General features: G+C 50.9%; 1 protein-coding gene across 5 annotated transcripts in view; it reads left to right on the top strand.

Annotated features, from left to right (window-relative positions):
- Positions 1–21993, top strand: part of LOC137367113 (disintegrin and metalloproteinase domain-containing protein 12-like) — a 544479-nt gene that overhangs the window by 180983 nt on the left and 341503 nt on the right. For all 5 annotated transcript variants that reach the window (XR_010973684.1, XM_068028577.1, XM_068028570.1 and 2 more), the window contains exon 8: positions 6554–6625. Coding sequence is in view for 4 of the 5 variants with exons in the window: in XM_068028577.1 (XP_067884678.1) it covers positions 6554–6625 (72 nt within the window). In the remaining variant the exon portion in view is untranslated. The remainder of the gene's footprint in view (positions 1–6553; positions 6626–21993) is intronic.

Raw genomic sequence — 21993 nt, 5'->3', positions numbered from 1 at the left:
CATGTATATGACATCTACAGCCCTTCCCTCATCAATCAACTTTGTCACTTCCTCAAAGAATTCTATTAAGTTGGTAAGACATGACCTTCCCTGCACAAAACCATGTTGCCTATCACTGATAAGCCCATTTTCTTCCAAATGGAAATAGATCCTATCCCTCAGTATCTTCTCCAGCAGCTTCCCTACCACTGACGTCAGGCTCACCGGTCTATAATTACCTGGATTATCCCTGCTACCCTTCTTAAACAAGGGGACAACATTAGCAATTCTCCAGTCCTCCGGGACCTCACCCGTGTTTAAGGATGCTGCAAAGATATCTGTTAAGGCCCCAGCTATTTCCTCTCTCGCTTCCCTCAGAAACCTGGGATAGATCCCATCCGGACCTGGGGACTTGTCCACCTTAATGCCTTTTAGAATACCCAACACTTCCTCCCTCCTTATGCCGACTTGACCTAGAGTAATCAAACATCTGTCCCTAACCTCAACATCCATCATGTCCCAATGTCCCAAAAATCTGAACCCCTCCCTCCTGCACCATCTCTCAAGCCACGCATTCATCCTGACTATTCTTTCATTTCTACTCTGACTATCACGTGGCACTGGTAGCAATCCTGAGATTACTACCTCTGAGGTCCTACTTTTTAACTTGGCTCCTAACTCCCTAAATTCTGCTTGTAGGACCTCATCCCGTTTTTTACCTATATCATTGGTGCCTATGTGCACAATGACAACTGGCTGTTCACCCTCCCCCTTCAGAATGTTCTGCAGCCGATCTGAGACATCCCTGACCCGTGCACCTGGGAGGCAACATACCATTCGGGAGTCTCGTTTTCGACCACAGAACCGCCTATCTACTCCCCTTACAATCGAATCCCCTATGACTATAGCCCTTCCACTCTTTTTCCCGCCCTTCCGAACAGCAGAGCCAGCCACGGTGCCATGAACCTGGCTACTGCTGCCTTCCCCTGGTGAGCCATCTCCCTCAACAGTATCCAAAATGGTATACCTGTTTTGGAGGGAGATGACTGCAGGGGACACCTGCACTGCCTTCCTGCTCTTTCTCTGCCTTTTGGTCACCCATTCCCTTTCTCCCTCAGCAATCCTAATCGGCGGTGTGACCAATTCGCTAAACGTGCTATCCACGACCTCCTCAGCATCGCTGATGCTCCAAAGTGAGTCCATCCGCAGCTCCAGAGCCGTCATGCGGTATAACAAGAGCTGCAGCTGGACACACTTCCAGCACGTGAAGGAGTCAGGGACATCAGCCGTGTCCCTGAGCTCCCACATTGAGCAAGAGGAGCATAACACGGGTCTGAGATCTCCTGCCATTTTTAATCTTAAGCTTAACTTAGATAAATGAAAAAGGAACGAAAAGTTTTTACCAATCACACGAAAAAAAAATAAATAGAAAAAGCCTTACCTTATCTACACACCACCGAGTCCTTTTTTTTTGGTTAGAGGAGGAGGGCGGGTGGGAGACACTACAGGTGTAGTGTCTCGGGTTCAGCTGCTGCCCAAATATATAGGACTTACTTACCCAGCTGCCACCTCGCTCTCCCTGTCGCCGTTGCAAAAAGAAACCTACCCCAAATGGATTGCAGCGGTTCAAGAAGGCAGCTCACCACCACCTTCTCGAGGGCAATTAGGGATGAGCAATAAATGCTGGCCTGGCCAGCAATGCCCATATCCCACAAATTAATGAAAAAAAAAGCTTTGGGAGGCGGAAGCATCTTCAAAGACTTCAGAGAGGAAAGGGAGGTTGGAGATGGGACGATAGTTTTCAAGTGCGGTGGGGTTAAGAGTTTTTTTTGAGGAGAGGGGTGATGGCGGCAGATTTAAAGGAGAGAGGGACAACATCTGAAGAGAGGGAACCGTTAACAATATCAACTAACATAGGCGCCAGGAGGGGAAGTTGGGTGGTCAGATTTTTCGTGGAAATAGTGTCGAGGGAGCAGGAGGTGAGTCTCATGGACAAGATGAGCACAGAGAGACCATGAGGGGAGATAGGAGAGAAACCAGAGAAAGATGTGAGTTCAGGGCTAAGGCAGGGGGAGCATTAGAGGAAGTTTGGCCAAGTGGCTTGTGGAAGGGAGCAATGCGGGAGAGGCAGCTGATTGGATGGTCTCAACCTTAGTGACATAGAAGTTCATGAGCTCCTCGCACGTATTGTTGGAGGTGAGGGTAGAGGAGACAGGGGAGTGGGGTTTAAGAAGATGATTTGCCATAGAGAAAAGAAACTGGGGTTATCTTTGCATACTAGGATGATCTTGAGCAGTTTTTGTAGACTGCAGCAGGACCCAATATTGTTTTATGTGGTTGAGCCAGATCTGCCAGTGGATGGCTAAGCCCGTTGTCTGCCATATACTTTGAAGTCTGTGTCCCTTGGACTTAATGGAGTGGAGATGAAGGCTGTATTGGGGGAATGGCAAGGGTAATAGAGAGCTACATAGTCCTGCAACCTCGGACAGCCCACTTCTACCTCCTTCCCAAAATCCACAAATGGGACTGTCCCGGCAGACCCTTTGTTTCAGCCTGCTCCTGCCCCACTGAACTTATTTCTTCCAATCTTGACTCTATCTTTTCTCCGCTGGTCCAGTCTCTTCCCACCTACATCAGTGACTCTTCTGACACCCTACGTCATTTTGACAATTTCCAGTTTCCTGGGCCCAACCACCTTCTTTTCACTATGGACGTCCAATCTCTCTACACCTCCATCCCCCACCAGGATGGTTTAAGGACTGTCCGCTTCTTCCTTGAACAGAGGCCCAACCAGTCCCTATCCACCACCACCCTCCTCCACCTGGCTGAACTTGTTCTCACATTGAACAACTTCTCCTTCAACTCCACTCACTTCCTTCAAGTAAAATGTGTTGCTCTGTGTACCCGCACGGGTCCTAGTTATGCCTGTCTTTTTGTGGGATATGTCGAACATTCCTTGTTCCAGTCCTTCTCAGGCCCTTCCCTAACATTAATGACTGTGTCGGTGCCGTTTCCTGCTCCCGCCCTGAACTGGAAAACTTTATCAACTTTGCTTCTAATTTCCACCCTTCTCTCACCTTTACATGGTCCATCTCCAACACTTCCCTTCCCTTCTTCAACTGCTCTGTCTCCATCTCTGGGGATAGGTTGTCTACTAATATCCATTATAATCCCACCGACTCCCACAGCTACTTTGCCTACACTTCTTCACACCCTGCCTCCTGTAAGGACTCCATTCCATTCTCCCAGTTTCTCCATCTCTGACGCATCTGCTCCGATGATGCTACCTTCCATGACAGTGCTTCCTTTTTACTCAACCGAGAATTCCCCCCCAATGTGGTTGACAGGGCCCTCAACCATGTCTGCCCCGTTCCCCGCACTTCCGCCCTCACCCCTTCCCCTCTCTCCCAGAACAGCAACAGGGTTCCCCTTGTCCTCACTTTCCACCCCACCAGCCTCTACATCCAAAGGATCATCCTCCGCCATGTCCACCACCTGCAGCATGTCGCCACTACTTCTCCTCCCCGCCTCAGGGTGGCACAGTGGTGCAGAGGTTAGCACCGCAGCCTCACAGCTCCAGCAACCCAGGTTCGGTTCCAGGTGGCCTGTGTGGAGTTTGCAAGTTCTCCCTGTGACTGCGTGGGTTTCTGCCGCATGCTCCGGTTTCCTCCCACATGCTGAAAACCTGCGGGTTGATAGATAAATTGGCCATTGTTTTTTTTTAAAAATTGCCTCTAGTGTAGATAGGTGGTAGGAGAATTGAGGAAAGGGGAATATGGGATTAATGTAGGATTAGTATTGATGGGTGGCACGGACTTGGTGGGCCGAAGGGCCTGTTTCAGTACTGAAACAGTACTGACTCTGTCAGTATTCCGAAGGGGCTGTTCCCTCTGTTATACCTTGGTCCACTCCTCCATCATCCCAACACCTTGCCACTTCCCACAGAACCTTCCCCTGCAATTGCAGGAGGTGTAATAACTGCCCATTTACCTCTTCTTTCCTCACTATCCCAGGCCCCAAACACTCCTTTCAGGTGAAACAGCGATTTACTTGTACTTCTTTCAATGTAGTATACTGTATTCACTGCTCACAATGTGGTCTCCTCTACATTGGGGAGACCACACTCAGACTGGGCGACCGCTTTGCGGAATACCTCCGCTCAGTCTGCAAGCATGAATCTGCGCTTCCAGTTGCTTGCCATTTCAACACGCACCTCTGCTCACATCTCTGTCCTGGGCCTGCTCCAGTGTTCCAATGAACATCAATACAAGTTTGAGGAACAACACCTCATCTTCCAATTAGGCATGCTATAACTTGCCGGACTCAACATTGAGTTCAACAATTTCAGAGCATGACGGCCTTTTTAAAATGTTATTTTAATTTTTTTTAAAACAATGTGCCTCTTGTAAACTTGTGCTTCGAGGTTTTGCTTTTGAACAGAGCTGTGCATCATTCTGGCATTATCACTCTCTCTGGAATAATGTTTTGTCTTTTCATACAACTATTACCACTCCCTTTGCCTTTGTTCTGAGACATCTCTGTCATTTACTCTCTCCTGCCCTCTGCCCTATCACACACTTTTGTTCTTCTTCCCCCTCCCCCTTTTCATTTGCTCAAAGCCTATTACATTTACCAGTTCTGATGAAAGGTCACAGACCTGAAACGTTAACTCTGCTTCTCTCTCCACAGATGCTGCCAGACCTGCTGAGTATTTCCAGCACTTTCTGTTTTTATTTCAGATTTCCAGCCTCTGCAGTATTTTGCCTTTATTATATAAGCAAGAGTTACAATTTTGTTGGCAAATAGTGCATCAAAGCTGGAGGTGAGGGTATGGTTGAGCAAATCAGTAACAAAAGTTTGTAGATGATATAAAACTCAGAAATATAGAAAATAATGAGTGGAGAGGAAGAGACTTCAGGAAAATATAGACTGGTGAAACGGGTAGACATGCGGGGATGAAATTAAACAAGAGAGAAATGTGAAATAATGCATTTTTGTCGGAAGAATGAGGAGAGTCAATATAAACTAAATGGGACAAAAGCAAAAGACTGCGGATCCAGGAAATCTGAAGTAAGAACAGAAAATGCTGGAAATTCTCAGCAGGTCTGCCAGCATCTGCGGAGAGAGAAACAGAGTTAATGTTTCAGGTTGATAACCTACCAGACCTGTTGAGTATTGCAAATTAAATAGTACAATTTTAAAGAGAGGTGCAGAAACAGAGATACCTGCAGGTCTATGTACACAAATCTTGAAAGGTGCGAGGATATGTGAAGCAGGCTGTTGAAAATGCATACAAGGTACTTATCTTTATAAACAAAAGCGAAGGGGTAAAATTCATTTGCATAGCATTGCTTCTGGTGGTATTTAGCAATGATATCAATGGAGAAACTGTGCAGGCTGAGCAGATACTGCCCTTCGGTGTTGCCTGCTCCCAGAGAATTGATGTAAGTCCAATAATGCTACTTCAATCAGCACCACACAAACAAATATTTCTCCCATCAAGCACAAAAGTAAGGAATTTATACTAAACAACTAATAAATTATTGGTTAGGCCTCAGCTGTGTATTGTGGTCATTTCTGGGCAGCAGACTTTAGAGAAAATGCCAAGTCCTTCGAGAGGAAAGGCAGAGGGACTTGAGGTTGTTTTCGTTGGAGAGAAGGAGGAGGAGAGGTGACTTAATAGAGACATATAAGATAATCAGAGGGTTAGATAGGGTGGATAGTGAGAGCCTTTTTCCTCGGATGGTGATGGCAAACACGAGGGGACATAGCTTTAAGTTGAGGGGTGATAGATATAGGACAGATGTCAGAGGTAGTTTCTTTACTCAGAGAGTAGTAGGGGCGTGGAACGCCCTGCCTGCAGCAGTAGTAGACTCGCCAACTTTAAGGGCATTTAAGTGGTCATTGGATAGACATATGGATGAAAATGGAATAGTGTAGGTCAGATGGTTTCACAGGTCGGTGCAACATCGAGGGCAGAAGGGCCTGTACTGCGCTGTAATGTTCGATGTTCTATGTTCTAGTAGAGGATAGTGTCAGTGATGAGGGGCTTCAGTTATGTGGAAAGAGGAGAGAAATGTGGTTGGTTCTCCTTTGGGCAGAGAAGGTTACAGGGCAATGTGATGGAAGTTTAAAATCATGAAAGACTTTGATAGTGTAAATAAAGAGAAACTGGTCCCTGTGGCAGGAGGGTCAGTGTGCGGAGGATGCAGATTTAAAGTGATTGACAAAAGAAGCAGAGGTGACATGAGGAAACATTCTTTGACACAGTGAGTTGTTGTGATCTGGAATGAACTGCCTGAAAGGGCAGTGGAAGGAGTTTCAATATCAACTTTCAAACAGCATTGGATATTGGAGGGAAACAATTTACAGGGCTCTGGAGAAAGAGCAGAGGAGTGGAATTAATTGGATAGCTCTACCAAAGAACCAACACAAGCACGATGGGCTGAATGGCCTTCTGTAATTTATGATCAGGGGAATGTTTGACATTGTGATGGGTGGGTGGGAGCATTGGAATGTGGATAGAGCTGTTTGGCTCAATGAATCATCAGCAATCATTTGCTTTCCTTTTCAGTACAGGAATCTGGGGTATAATAGAGATGCTGTGGTGCAACGAATGCTGAAGGCTGCGAATGCAGTGGACATGGTGAGTATGGAGACTGTCTTCACACTGGTTAATCTTCCTCTTCTATATCTCTGTTAATGACTCCCCCTGCTAACAACCGGGGCAGAATGAAAATGACATTAAATGCAGTATTGTGGTCACTCAGAATGTATGAAATCTTAGGCCTCAGATATGCCCACTCAGTGCCTCACAGCTCACTCTGTGCTCTGATCCCTCGATAGTGATCTACAGCACTCTGAATCTGGAGAACTCTCTCATTGCAGAAAGGTTCAGCAATTGTAATTTGATACTTCCGACTACCACCCACAATCTCAATGCTGCACTGCGACTTGCATTGTTCAATAGCCTCTAAACACCATTTTCTTTGTTTGCTGTGCCTGCTTTCCTTATTTGTCCCCCTCTCCTGCTGTCCCCTTTCCTCTCCCACTGTGCTCTCTATCTCTTCCTGTCCCATTGAGTTTTCTCTCCCTCTGCACCTGCGCTCTGTCTTCCATTACTGCTGCAACCCATCTCTCTCACCCACTTGCCCTCTGTCTCCCTCTTCTCTGCTTCTCTCTCTCTCCCTCGCCTGCTTCTCTTTCCCTCTCCTGCTGTGCCCTCTCTCTCTCTCTCTCCTGCTGCTCTCTCCCCCTCTCCTGTTGTTCTCTCTCACCCACCCCTGCTTCTCTCTCCCTCCCCTGCTTCTCTCTCTCCCTCTCCTGCTGTGCCCTTCTCCATCTCCTGATCTCTCTCTCCCTCTCCTGCTCTCTCTCTCCCTCTCCTGCTGTGCCCTCTCTCTCTCTCTCCTGCTGTGTCCTCTCTCTCCCTCTCCTGCTGTGCTCCCTCTCCCTCTCCTGCTGTGCTCTCTCTCCCTCTTCCTCTCCTGCTGCTCACCCCCTCTCCTGCTGTGCTCTCTCTCCCTCTCCTGCTGTGCCCTCTCTCTCTCTCTCCTGCTGTATCCTCTCTCTCCCTCTCCTGCTGTGCTCTCTCTCCCTCTCCCTCTCCTGCTGCTCTCCCCCTCTCCTGCTGTGCTCTCTCTCCCTCACCTGCTGTGTCCTCTCTCCCTCTCCTGCTGCTTTCTCGCTCTCCTGTTGCTCTCCCCCTCTTTTAGAATTAGAACATTACAGCGCAGTACAGGCCCTTCGGCCCGCGATGTTGCGCCGACCTGTGAAACCATCTGACCTACACTATTCCATTTTCATCCATATGTCTATCCAATGACCACTTAAATGCCCTTAAAGTTGGCGAGTCTACTACTGTTGCAGGCAGGGCGTTCCACGCCCCTACTACTCTCTGAGTAAAGAAACTACCTCTAACATCTGTCCTATATCTATCACCCCTCAACTTAAAGCTATGTCCCCTCGTGTTTGCCATCACCATCCGAGGAAAAAGACTCTCACTATCCACCCTATCTAACCCTCTGATTATCTTATATGTCTCTATTAAGTCACCTCTCCTCCTCCTTCTCTCCAACGAAAACAACCTCAAGTCCCTCAGCCTTTCCTCGTAAGACCTTCCCTCCATACCAGGCAACATCCTAGTAAATCTCCTCTGCACCCTTTCCAAAGCTTCCACATCCTTCCTACAATGCGGTGACCAGAACTGCACGCAATACTCCAGGTGCGGTCTCACCAGAGTTTTGTACAGCTGCAGCATGACCTCGTGGCTCCGAAACTCGATCCCCCTACTAATAAAAGCTAACACACCATATGCCTTCTTAACAGCCCTATTAACCTGGGTGGCAACTTTCAGGGATTTATGTACCTGGACACCAAGATCTCTCTGTTCATCTACACTACCAAGAATCTTCCCATTAGCCCAGTGCTCTGCATTCCTGTTACTCCTTCAAAGTGAATCACCTCACACTTTTCCGCATTAAACTCCATTTGCCATCTCTCAGCCCAGCTCTGCAGCCTATCTATGTCCCTCTGTGCCCTACAACATCCTTCGGCACTATCCACAACTCCACCGACCTTCGTGTCATCCGCAAATTTACTAACCCACCCTTCTACACCCTCTTCCAGGTCATTTATAAAAATGACAAACAGCAGTGGCCCCAAAACAGATCCTTGCGGTACACCACTAGTAACTAAACTCCAGGATGAACATTTGCCATCAACCACCACCCTCTGTCTTCTTTCAGCTAGCCAATTTCTGATCCAAAGCTCTAAATCACCTTCAACCCCATACTTCCGTATTTTCTGCAATAGCCTACCGTGGGGAACCTTATCAAACGCCTTACTGAAATCCATATACACCACATCCACTGCTTTACCCTCATCCACCTGTTTGGTCACCTTCTCGAAAAATTCAATAAGGTTTGTGAGGCACGACCTACCCTTCACAAAACCGTGCTGACTATCGCCAATGAACGTATTCTTTTCAAGATGATTATTAATCCTGTCTCTTATAACCTTTTCCAACATTTTACCCACAACCGAAGTAAGGCTCACAGGTCTATAATTACCAGGGCTGTCTCTACTCCCCTTCTTGAACAAGGGGACAACATTTGCGATCCTCCAGTCTTCCGGCACTATTCCTGTCGACAATGACGACATAAAGATCAAGGACAAAGGCTCTGCAATCTCCTCCCTGGCTTCCCAGAGAATCCTAGGATAAATCCCATCTGGCCCAGGGGACTTATCTATTTTCACACTTTCCAAAATTGCTAACAACTCCTCCTTGTGAACCTCAATCCCATCTAGCCTAGTCGTCTGAATCTCAGTATTCTCCTCGACAACATTTTCTTTCTCTACTGTAAATACTGACGAAAAATATTCATTTAACGCTTCCCCTATCTCCTCTGATTCCACACACAACTTCCCACTACTATCCTTGATTGGCCCCAATCTAACTCTAGTCATTCTTTTATTCCTGATATACCTATAGAAAGCCTTAGGGTTTTCCCTGATCCTATCTGCCAATGACTTCTCGTGTCCTCTCCTGGCTCTTCTTAGCTCTCCCTTTAGATCCTTCCTGGCTAGCTTGTAACTCTCAAGCGCCCTAACTGAGCCTTCACGTCTCATCCTAACATAAGCCTTCTTCTTCCTCTTGACAAGCGCTTCAACTTCTTTAGTAAACCACGGCTCCCTTGCTCGACAACTTCCTCCCTGCCTGACAGGTACATACTTATCAAGGACACGCAGTAGCTGCTCCTTGAATAAGCTCCACATTTCGATTATGCCCATCCCCTGCAGTTTCCTTCCCCATCCTACGCATCCTAAATCTTGCCTAATCGCATCATAATTTCCTTTCCCCCAGCTATAATTCTTGCCCTGCAGTATATACCTGTCCCTGCCCATCGCTAAGGTAAACCTAACCGAATTGTGATCACTATCACCAAAGTGCTCACCTACATCTAAATCTAACACCTGGCCGGGTTCATTACCCAGTACCAAATCCAATGTGGCATCGCCCCTGGTTGGCCTGTCTACATACTGTGTCAGAAAACCCTCCTGCACACACTGGACAAAAACTGACCCATCTAAAGTACTCGAACTATAGTATTTTCAGTCAATATTTGGAAAGTTAAAGTCCCCCATAACCACTACCCTGTTACTCTCGCTCCTGTCGAGAATCATCTTCGCTATCCTTTCCTCTACATCTCTGGAACTATTCGGAGGTCTATAGAAGACTCCCAACAGGGTGACCTCACCTCTCCTGTTTCTAACCTCGGCCCATACTACCTCAGTAGACGAGTCCTCAAACGTCCTTTCTGCCGCTGTAATACTCTCCCTGATTAACAATGCCACATTCCCCCTCTTTTACCATCTTCTCTGTTCTTACTGAAACATCTAAATCCCGGAACCTGCAACATCCATTCCTGCCCCTGCTCTACCCATGTCTCCGAAATGGACACTACATCGAGATCCCAGGTACCAACCCATGCTGCAAGCTCACCCACCTTATTCCGGATGCTCCTGTCGTTGAAGTAGACACACTTTAAACCAAGTTCTTGCTTGCCAGTGCCCTCTTGCGTCCTTGTAACCTTATCCCTGACCTCACTACTCTCAACATCCTGTACACTGGAACTACAATTTAGGTTCCCATTCCCCTGCTGAATTAGTTTAAACCCCCCCGAAGAGCACTAGCAAATCTCCCCCCCAGGATATTGGTACCCCTCTGGTTCAGATGAAGACCATCCTGTTTGTAGAGGTCCCACCTACCCCAGAAAGAGCCCCAATTATCCAGGAAACCAAAACCCTCCCTCCTACACCATCCCTGCAGCCACGTGTTCAACTCCTCTCTCTCCCTATTCCTCGCTTCGCTATCACGTGGCACGGGCAACAACCCAGAGATAACAACTCTTTGTTCTTGCTCTAAGCTTCCACCCTAGCTCCCTGAATTTCTGCCTTAAATCCCCATCTCTCTTTCTACCTATGTCATTGGTGCCTATGTGGACCACGACTTGCGGCTGCTCCCCCTCCCCCTTAAGGATCCCAAAAACATGATCCGAGACATCACGAACCCTGGCACCTGGGAGGCAACACACCAACCGTGAGTCTTTCTCGTTCCCACAGAACCTCCTATCTGTTCCCCTAACTATGGAGTCCCCAATGACTAATGCTCTGCTCCTCTTCCCCCTTCCCTTCTGAGCAACAGGGACAGACTCTGTGCCAGATATCTGTACCCCATTGCTTACCCCTGGTAAGTCATCCCCCGCAACAGTATCCAAAACGGTATACCCGTTGTTGAAGGAAACGGCCACAGGGGATCCCTGCACTGCCTGCTGGTTCCCTCTCCTTCCCCTGATGGTAACCCATCTACCTACTTCTTTTACCTGAGGTGTGACTACCTCCCCATAACTCCTCTCAATAACCTCCTCCGCCTCCCGATTGATCCGAGGTTCATCCAGCTCCAGCTCCAGTTCCCTAACGCGGTTCTCGAGGAGCTGGAGTTGGGTGCACTTCCCGCAGATGCAGTCAGCAGGGACACTCTTGGCGACCCTTACCTCCCACATTCTGCAGGAGGAACATACAACTGCCTTAACCTCCATTCCCACTATTCTAAAATCCCAACAAATCTCCTGAAAAACCCCCCCAAAAAAAGTCAAAACTTGTTAGGTTAGCAATCCGACGGACAGAACTTTTTAAATAAAAAGCTTACCTTATCAACACACCAGAGTCCTTTTTTTTGGTTAGAGGAGGAGGGTGGGTGGGAGACACTACACGTGTAGTGTCTCGGGTAGGGTGGGGAAGTGTGAGGTGGAACTTACCTCTTTTGATTTCTAACCTCCTTACAATTATATTACTTCTTTTTATTTCTTATCTACAGCCACCACACAAATATATAGTTTTTCACTTACCCAACAGTCCCCTGGTCCTCCAAAAACTGCTGTGTTCTATCCCTCTCTTGCTGTGCTCTCTCTCTGCCTCACCTGCTGCTCTCTCCCTCCCTCTCCTGCTGTGCTCTCTCCCTCTCCTGCTGCCCTCTCTCTCCCTCTCCTGCTGTGCCCACTCTCTCCCTCTCCTGCTGTGCACTCTCCCTCTCCTGCTGCCCTCTCTCTCCCTCTCCTGCTGTGCCCACTCTCTCCCTCTCCTGCTGTGCACTCTCCCTCTCCTGCTGCCCTCTCTCTCCCTCTCCTGCTGCCCTCTCTCTCCCTCTCCTGCTGTGCCCACTCTCTCCCTCTCCTGCTGCCCTCTCTCTCCCTCTTCTGCTGTGCTCTCTCTCTCCCTCGCCTGCTGCACTCTCCCTCCCTCTCCTGCTGTGCTCTCTCCCTCTCCTGATGCCCTCTCTCTCCCTCCCCTGTTTCTCTCGCCCTCTCCTGCTGTGCCCTCTCTCTCTCCTGCTTCTCTCTACCTCTCCTGCTGTGCCCTCTCCCTCCCTCTCCTGCTGTGCTCTCTCTCCCTCTCCTGCTGTGCCCTCTCTCTCCCTCTCCTGCTGTGCCCTCTCTCTCCCTCTCCTGCTGCTCTCTCCCTCTGCTGCTGTGCCCTCTCTCTCACTCTCCTGCTGTGCCCTCTCTCTCCCTCTCCTGCTGTGCTCTCTCCCTCTCCTGCTGTGCTCTCTCTTCCTCCCCTGCTGTTCTCTCCCTCTCCTGCTGCTCTCCCTCTCCTGCTGTGCTCTCTCTCCATCTCCTGCTGTGCCCTCTCTCTCCCTCTCCTGCTGCCCTCTCTCTCCCTCTCCTGCTGCCCTCTCTCTCCCTCTCCTGCTGCTCTCTCCCTCTCCTGCTGCACCCTCTCTCTCCCTCTCCTGCTGTGCTCTCTCCCTCTCCTGCTGTGCTCTCTCTTCCTCCCCTGCTGTTCTCTCCCTCTCCTGCTGCTCTCCCTCTCCTGCTGTGCTCTCTCTCCATCTCCTGCTGTGCCCTCTCTCTCCCTCTCCTGCTGCCCTCTCTCTCCCTCTCCTGCTGCCCTCTCTCTCCCTCTCCTGCTGTGCCCACTCTCTCCCTCTCCTGCTGTGCTCTCTCTCTCCCTCGCCTGCTGCACTCTCCCTCCCTCTCCTGCTGTGCTCTCTCCCTCTCCTGATGCCCTCTCTCTCCCTCCCCTGCTTCTCTCGCCCTCTCCTGCTGTGCCCTCTCTCTCTCCTGCTTCTCTCTACCTCTCCTGCTGTGCCCTCTCCCTCCCTCTCCTGCTGTGCTCTCTCTCCCTCTCCTGTTGCTCTCTCCCTCTCCTGCTGTGCCCTCTCTCTCCCTCTCCTGCTGTGCCCTCTCTCTCCCTCTCCTGCTGCTCTCTCCCTCTGCTGCTGTGCCCTCTCTCTCACTCTCCTGCTGTGCCCTCTCTCTCCCTCTCCTGCTGCACCCTCTCTCTCCCTCTCCTGCTGTGCTCTCTCTTCCTCCCCTGCTGCTCTCTCCCTCTCCTGCTGCTCTCTCCCTCTCCTGATGCCCTCTCTCTCCCTCCCCGCTTCTCTCGCCCTCTCCTGCTGTGCCCTCTCTCTCTCCTGCTTCTCTCTTCCTCCCCTGCTGCTCTCTCCCTCTCCTGCTGCTCTCTCCCTCTCCTGATGCCCTCTCTCTCCCTCCCCGCTTCTCCCTCCCTCTCCTGCTGTGCCCTCTCTCTCTCCTGCTTCTCCCTCCCTCTCCTGCTGTGCTCTCTCTCTCCCTCTCCTGCTGCACCCTCGCTCTCCCTCTCCTGTTGCTCTCTCCCTCTCCTGCTGCTCTCTCTCTGCCAATCCTGCTGTGCTCTCTCCCTCTCCTGCTGCTCTCTCTCTGCCTATCCTGCCGTGCTCTCTCTCTGCCTCACCTGCTGCTCTCTCCCTCCCTCTCCTGCTGTGCTCCCTCCCTCTCCTGCTTCCCTCTCTCTCCCTCTCCTGCTGCCCTCTCTCTCCCTCTCCTGCTGTGCCCTCTCCTGATGCCCTCTCTCTCCCTCCCCTGCTTCTCTCGCCCTCTCCTGCTGTGCCCTCTCTCTCTCCTGCTTCTCTCTACCTCTCCTGCTGTGCCCTCTCCCTCCCTCTCCTGCTGTGCTCTCTCTCCCTCTCCTGTTGCTCTCTCCCCCCCCACTCCTGCTGTGCTCTCCCCCTCTCCTGCTGTGCTCTCTCTTCCTCCCCTGTTGCTCTCTCCCTCTCCTGCTGTGCCCTCACTCTCCCTCTCCTGTTGCTCTCTCCCTCTCCTGCTGTGCCCTCTCTCTCCCTCTCCTGCTGCTCCCTCTCTCTCCCTCTCCTGCTGTGCCTGCTCTCTCCCTCTATTGCTGCACCCTCTCTCTCCCTCTCCTGCTGTGCTCTCTCCCTCTCCTGCTGTGCCCTCTCTCTCCCTCTCCTGCTGCTCTCTCCCTCTGCTGCTGTGCCCTCTCTCTCACTCTCCTGCTGTGCCCTCTCTCTCCCTCTCCTGCTGCACCCTCTCTCTCCCTCTCCTGCTGTGCTCTCTCCCTCTCCTGCTGTGCTCTCTCTTCCTCCCCTGCTGTTCTCTCCCTCTCCTGCTGTGCCCTCGCTCTCCCTCTCCTGTTGCTCTCTCCCTCTCCTGCTGCTCTCCCTCTCCTGCTGCCCTCTCTCTCCCTCTCTTGCTGTGCCCTCTCTCTTTCTCTCTCCTGCTACTCTTTCTCTCCCTCTCCTGCTGCCCTCTCTCTGCCTCTCCTGCTACTCTTTCTCTCCCTCTCCTGCTGCCCTCTCTCTGCCTCTCCTGCTGTGCCCTCTCTCTCCCTCGCCTGCTGCTCTCTCCCTCCCTCTCCTGCTGTGCTATCTCCCTCTCCTGCTGCCCTGTCTCTCCCTCTCCTGCTGCTCTCTCTCTCCCTCTCCTGCTGTGTCTTCTCTCTCCCTCTCCTGCTGTGCTCTCTCTCCCTCTCCTGCTGTGCTCTCTCTCCCTCTCCCTCTCCTGCTGCTCTCTCCCTCTCCTGCTGTGCTCTCTCTCCCGCTCCCTCTCCTGCTGCTCTCCCCCTCTCCTGCTGTGCTCTCTCTCCCTCACTTCCTGTGTCCTCTCTCTCCCTCTCCTGCTGCTTTCTCCCTCTCCTGTTGCTCTCCCCCTCTCCTGCTGTGTTATCTCCCTCACTTGCTGTGCCCTCTCTCCCCCTCTCCTGCTGCTCTCTCTCTCCCTCTCCTGCTGCCCTCTCTCTGCCTATCCTGCTGTGCTCTCTCTCTGCCTCACCTGCTGCTCTCTCCCTCCCTCTCCTGCTGTGCTCTCTCCCTCTCCTGCTGCCCTCTCTCTTCCTCTCCTGCTGTGCCCTCTCTCTCCCTCTCCTGCTACTCTCTCTCTCCCTCTCCTGCTGCTCTCTCCCTCTCCTGCTGCCCTCTCCCTCCCTCTCCTGCTGTGCCTGCTCTCTCCCTCTATTGCTGCACCCTCTCTCTCCCTCTCCTGCTGTGCTCTCTCCCTCTCCTGCTGTGCTCTCTCTTCCTCCCCTGCTGTTCACTCCCTCTCCTGCTGTGCCCTCGCTCTCCCACTCCTGTTGCTCTCTCCCTCTCCTGCTGCTCTCCCTCTCCTGCTGTGCTCTCTCTCCCTCTCCTGCTGTACCCTCTCTCTCCCTCTCCTGCTGCTCTCTCTCTCCCTCGCTTGCTGCTCTCTCCCTCCCTCTCCTGCTGTGCCCTGTCTCTCCCTCTCCTGCTGCTCTCTCTCTCCCTCTTCTGCTGCTCTCTCTCTCCCTCGCTTGCTGCTCTCTCCCTCCCTCTCCTGCTGTGCCCTGTCTCTCCCTCTCCTGCTGCTCTCTCTCTCCCTCTCCTGCTGCTCTCTCCCTCTCCTGCTGCCCTCTCTCTCCCTCTCCTGCTGCCATCTCTCTCCCTCTCCTGCTGCTCACTCTCTCCCTCTCCTGCTGTGCCCTCTCTCTCCCTCTCCTGCTGCTCTCTCTCTCCCTCTCCTGCTGCTCTCTCCCTCTCCTGCTGCCCTCTCTCTCCCTCTTCTGCTGTGCTCTCTCTCTCCCTTGCTTGCTGCTCTCTCCCTCCCTCTCCTGCTGTGTCCTCTCTCTCCCTCTCCTGCTGTGCTCTCTCTCCCTCTCCCTCTCCTGCTGCTCTCTCCCTCTCCTGCTGTGCTCTCTCTCCCTCTCCCTCTCCTGCTGCTCTCCCCCTCTCCTGCTGTGCTCTCTCTCCCTCTCCTGCTGCTTTCTCCCTCTCCTGTTGCTCTCCCCCTCTCCTGCTGTGTTATCTCCCTCTCTTGCTGTGCCCTCTCTCCCCCTCTCCTGCTGCCCTCTCTCTGCCTATCCTGCTGTGCTCTCTCTCTGCCTCACCTGCTGCTCTCTCCCTCCCTCTCCTGCTGTGCTCTCTCCCTCTCCTGCTGCCCTCTCTCTTCCTCTCCTGCTGTGCCCTCTCTCTCCCTCTCCTGCTACTCTCTCTCTCCCTCTCCTGCTGCTCTCTCCCTCTCCTGCTGCCCTCTCTCTCCCTCTCCTGCTGTGCTCTCTCTCTGCCTCACCTGCTGCTCTCTCCCTCCCTCTCCTGCTGCGCTCTCTCCCTCTCCTGATGCCCTCTCTCTCCCTCCCCTGCTTCTCTCGCCTTCTCCTGCTGTGCCCTCTCTCTCTCCTGCTTCTTTCTACCTCTCCTGCTGTGCCCTCTCCCTTCCTCTCCTGCTGTGCCCTCTCTCTCCCTCTCCTGCTGCTCTCTCCCTCTCCTGCTGCTCTCTCCCTCTCCTGCTGCCCTCTCTCTCCCTCTCTTGCTGTGCCCTCTCTCTCTCTCTCCTGCTGCTCTCTCTCCCCCTTTCGTGCTGCCCTCTCTCTGCCTCTCCTGCTGTGCTCTCTCTCTCCCTCGCCTGCTGCTCTCTCCCTCCCTCTCCTGCTGTGCTATCTCCCTCTCCTGCTGCCCTCTCTCTCCCTCTCCTGCTGCTCTCTCTCTCCCACTCCTGCTGTGCCCTGTCTCTCCCTCTCCTGCTGCCCTCTCTCTCCCTCTCCTGCTGCTCTCTCTCCCTCACCTGCTGCCCTCTCTCTGCCTATCCTGCTGTGCTCTCTCTCTGCCTCACCTGCTGCTCTCTCCCTCCCTCTCCTGCTATGCTCTCTCCCTCTCCTGCTGCCCTCTCTCTTCCTCTCCTGCTGTGCCCTCTCTCTCCCTCTCCTGCTACTCTCTCTCTCCCTCTCCTGCTGCTCTCTCCCTCTCCTGCTGCCCTCTCTCTTCCTCTCCTGCTGTGCTCTCTCTCTCCCTCACCTGCTGCCCTCTCCCTCCCTCTCCTGCTGTGCTCTCTCCCTCTCCTGATGCCCTCTCTCTCCCTCCCCTGCTTCTCTCTACCTCTCATGCTGTGCCCTCTCCCTCCGTCTCCTGCTGTGCCCTCTCTCTCCCTCTCCTGCTGCTCTCTGTCTCCCTCTCCTGCTGCCCTCTCTCTCCCTCTCCTGCTGTGCCCTATCTCTCCCTCTCCTGCTGCTCTCTCTCTCCCTCTCATGTTGCTCTCTCCCTCTCCTGTTGCTCTCTCCCCCCCACTCCTGCTGTGCTCTCTCCCTCTCCTGCTGTGCCCTCTCTCTCCCTCTCCTGCTACTCTCTCTCTCCCTCTCCTGCTGCTCTCTCTCCCTCTCCTGCTGCCCTCTCTCTCCCTCTCCTGCTGCCCTCTCTCTCCCTCTGCTGCTGACCCCTCTCTCTCCCTCTCCTGCTGCTCTCCCTCCCTCTCCTGCCATTAGGGATGGGTAATAAATGCTGGCCTAGCCAGCGACGCCCACATCCCCCAAACGAATGTGAAAAATATAGGACGATGTGATGTTCTGAGTCTGTGGCTGAAGATAGTTAGAGTACTTCTCACTTTTGAGGTTAGTTTGCTTCTCATTTTCAGTCTACACCACTACCAGTAACACAAAAAGGAGAACCAAATGTGTAAGCCTCTGCCTGTCAGTATACAGCATGCCCATCAGCAACTCTTCTTTTGCCCCTGCATGTGACAACACACAAAAACTGGGAACCCTGAGGCTATACAGGCTGAAGCTTCAGAAGTGCTAGGAGGAGGTTTGGCCCCCCCCCCCAGACATGCAGTGCACAGACCCACTAGTGGAAATGTCCTGACCCTCATGAACCAAACTCCCAGCTATGGGTGAATAGCTCCACTGCCTTGTTGGTACCCCAGAGAGATGAAGGCTAAAGGAGTAAAGCCTGACAAAAACATCTGGGGTAGAGCCCAAAGGCAGACTGATGCCCAACTATGTCACCTTTCCAACAGGTCCTGCATCCAAGCTGATGCCAAATGTCGTTCTCTGCATTGCTTTGGAGGTCGAGAGGAGAACCCTGATGTTTGGGCAGCCCAGGGTCTCCATAAATTTTGCCCAGGCTTGCGCCTTGGAGAGGACACTCCCGTCTCGCTGCAGAGGATTAACTCAATGTGGGAGTCAGCAGTTCCCAGTGAGAAGCCCAACTCGATTGGTGTAGAGAAAGGGCACAATGGGCTGATTCTGACAGTGGGAGGGATCATTGCAACCCACTGGTCAACAACCACAGACCTCAATCCAGGCAGTAACCCTTCCCCTCCCAATCTGCCGTGCCCCTCCTGCTTCAATGGAACTTAGAGTCTCTGCTCACCAAGTGGACTGAGTCCATCGCACCAGGCAAACAAACAAACCAAATGCAAAGATATGAGACACCAACTCTTCGACTGGCGAGCTGGAACGTCAGGACCATGTGCACAGGACTGACAAACAGCACTTCTCTACAAGAGATAAGACTCGTTGAGAGTAGATCATTGAAATAAAAATATTGCATGTTCAGAGGAAACACGTGACCAGGGTGCAGGCTTCACTGTAAGACCTTCACTGTTCGATGACAGAATCCCCTACAAATGGTTCAGAATGTGTTCTCTCTACCCACCATTCAACTCAAACACTGTGTTGCCTGCCAGGTGCTCGGGTTCAGGACAACTGCTCAGGGCTGGAGAGGAACTTGCAGTGGGAGTGGGAGAATCCAGTTGTCGTGGTCCGTGTGGATACCAATGACAGTTTTGGGGCTAGGAAAGAGGTTCTGCATCGAGAGAATGAGCAGCTACAGGCTAAATTAAAAAGCAGAACCTCAAAGATGATAATCTCTGGATTATTCTCAAGGGCAATTAGGGATGGGCAATACATGCTGTCCTAGCCAGTGATGTCCACATTCCCATGAATGAATAAAATATAAAATTTGGATCCCTAAGCCACGAGCAAATTGGAGTAGGGCAAATAAGATTAGGGAATTAAATGCGTGGCTCAAAGATTAGCGTGGGAGAAATGGGTTTTGATTCATGGGGCACTGGCACCAGTACTGGGGAAACTGGGAGCTGTACCATTGGGACGGTCTACACCTGAACCATGCTGGGACCAGTGTTCTGGTGTGTCCTATAACTAGCGTGGTAGAGAGGGCTTTAAACTAAATAGTGGGGGTGAGGGATCAAGTGAGGGAAGATGTGACAATTTAAAGAGAGTGGAGAAGGCAAGAGAGCAAGATAGCAATAAGGATAATAATAATCAGGGTGTGACAGGAAGGGACAGTGCGTAGAAACTGAAGAGTGAGCCAGCAGATAAGACTAGAGTTTGTGAATTAACAGAGTAGGGAGAGGGTTTGGGAAAGGGGAGATTTAGAAATCCAAAGAGAAAGGCCAAGGCATCAGAACAGTATAGCGGAATTGGTAAAGACAATCAGAACGGGACAGGAAGGGACAGAAAGTTTAACAAAAAATGTACATCAGTAAATAATGTCATTGAAGGGAATAGAAGCAAAAAAATGGAATTAAAGGTTCTTTATCTGAATGCCCAAAGCATCTGCAATAAGCAAGATGAACTGGTGACACAAATAGAGGTACGGAATTTAGATCGAATCACCATTACAGAGACATGGTTACACGGTGATCAAGGTTGGGAAATAAATATTCCAGGGTACACAATATTTCGGAAAGACAGACAGAATAGCAAAGGAGGAGGAGTAGCACTGATGGTAAAGGATGACATAAGGGCAGTAGTGAGAAAGGATCTGGCCTCAGAAGATCATGAAGTAGAATCAGTATGGGTGGAAATCAGGATAGCAAGAATCAGAAAACACTGGTGGGAGTAGTTTATAGACCCCCTAAGAGTAGTTATACCATTGGACAGAGCATCAAACAAGAAATTAGTGGAGCTTGTAACAAAGACAATGCAAGAATTGTGGAGGATTTTAATTTTCATATAGACTGGGACAATGGAATTGGCAAGAGTGGTCCAGAAGATACGTTTGTAGAATGTTTTCAGGACACTTTCTTGGAGCAATATGTTATGGAATCAACTAGGGATAAAGCCATCTTAGATCTAGTATTGTGTAATGTAGCAGGGTTAATTAGTAATGTCAGAGTAAAAGATCCACGAGGAAATAGTGATCATAATATTAATGAATTCCATGTTAAGAGTGAAAGTGGCAAACTCCAATCACAAACAAGAATCTCAACAAAGAACAAAGAACAAAGAAAATTACAGCACAGGAACAGGCCCTTCGGCCCTCCAAGCCTACGCCGATCCAGATCCTCTATCGAAACATGACGCCTATTTTCCAAGGGTCTGTATCTCTTTACTTCCTGCCCATTCATGTATCTGTCTAGATACATCTTAAAAGACGCCATCGTGCCCGCATGTACCACCTCCGCTGGCAACGCGTTCCAGGCACCCACCACCCTCTGCGTAAAGAACTTTCCACGCATATCCCCCCTAAACTTTTCCCCTTTCACTTTGAACTCGTGTCCTCTAGTAATTGAATCCCCCACTCTGGGAAAAAGCCTCTTGCTATCCACCCTGTCTATACCTCTCATGATTTTGTACACCTCAATCAGGTCCCCCCTCAACCTCCGTCTTTCTAATGAAAATAATCCTAATCTACTCAACCTCTCTTCATAGCTAGCGCCCTCCATACCAGGCAACATCCTGGTGAACCTCCTCTGCACCCTCTCCAAAGCATCCACATCCTTTTGGTAATGTGGCGACCAGAACTGCACGCAGTATTCCAAATGTGGCCGAACCAAAGTCCGATACAACTGTAACATGAACTGCCAACTCTTGTACTCAATACCCCGTCCGATGAAGGAAAGCATGCCGTATGCCTTCTTGACCACTCTATTTACCTGCGTTGCCACCTTCAGGGAACAGTGGACCTGAACACCCAAATCTCTCTGTACATCAATTTTCCCCAGGACTTTTCCATTTACTGTATAGTTCACTCTTGAATTGGATCTTCCAAAATGCATCACCTCGCATTTGCCCTGATTGAACTCCATCTGCCATTTCTCTGCCCAACTCTCCAGTCTATCTATATTCTGCTGTATTTTCTGACAGTCCCCTTCACTATCTGCTACTCCACCAATCTTAGTGTCGTCTGCAAACTTGCTAATCAGACCACCTATACTTTCCTCCAAATCATTTATGTATATCACAAACAACAGTGGTCCCAGCACGGATCCCTGTGGAACACCACTGGTCACACGTCTCCATTTTGAGAAACTCCCTTCTACTGCTACTCTCTGTCTCCTGTTGCCCAGCCAGTTCTTTATCCATCTAGCTAGTACACCCTGGACCCCATGCGCCTTCACTTTCTCCATCAGCCTGCCATGGGGAACCTTATCAAACGCCTTACTGAAGTCCATGTATATGACATCGACAGCCCTTCCCTCATCAATCAACTTTGTCACTTCCTCAAAGAATTCTATTAAGTTGGTAAGACATGACCTTCCCTGCACAAAACCATGTTGCCTATCACTGATAAGCCCATTTTCTTCCAAATGGGAATAGATCCTATCCCTCAGTATCTTCTCCAGCAGCTTCCCTACCACTGACGTCAGGCTCACCGGTCTATAATTACCTGGATTATCCCTGCTACCCTTCTTAAACAAGGGGACAACATTAGCAATTCTCCAGTCCTCTGGGACCTCACCCGTGTTTAAGGATGCTGCAAAGATATCTGTTAAGGCCCCAGCTATTTCCTCTCTCGCTTCCCTCAGAAACCTGGGATAGATCCCATCCGGACCTGGGGACTTGTCCACCTTAATGCCCTTTAGAATACCCAACACTTCCTCCCTCCTTATGCCGACTTGACCTGGAGTAATCAAACATCTGTTCCTAACCTCAACATCCGTCATGTCCCTCTCCTCGGTGAATACCGATGCAAAGTACTCGTTT

The sequence above is a fragment of the Heterodontus francisci genome, chromosome 1, assembly GCF_036365525.1.
Source record: "Heterodontus francisci isolate sHetFra1 chromosome 1, sHetFra1.hap1, whole genome shotgun sequence".
Taxonomy (NCBI): domain Eukaryota; kingdom Metazoa; phylum Chordata; class Chondrichthyes; order Heterodontiformes; family Heterodontidae; genus Heterodontus; species Heterodontus francisci.
Note: the sequence above shows the minus strand (reverse complement) of the source record. Positions and strands in the feature narration are given on the sequence as shown.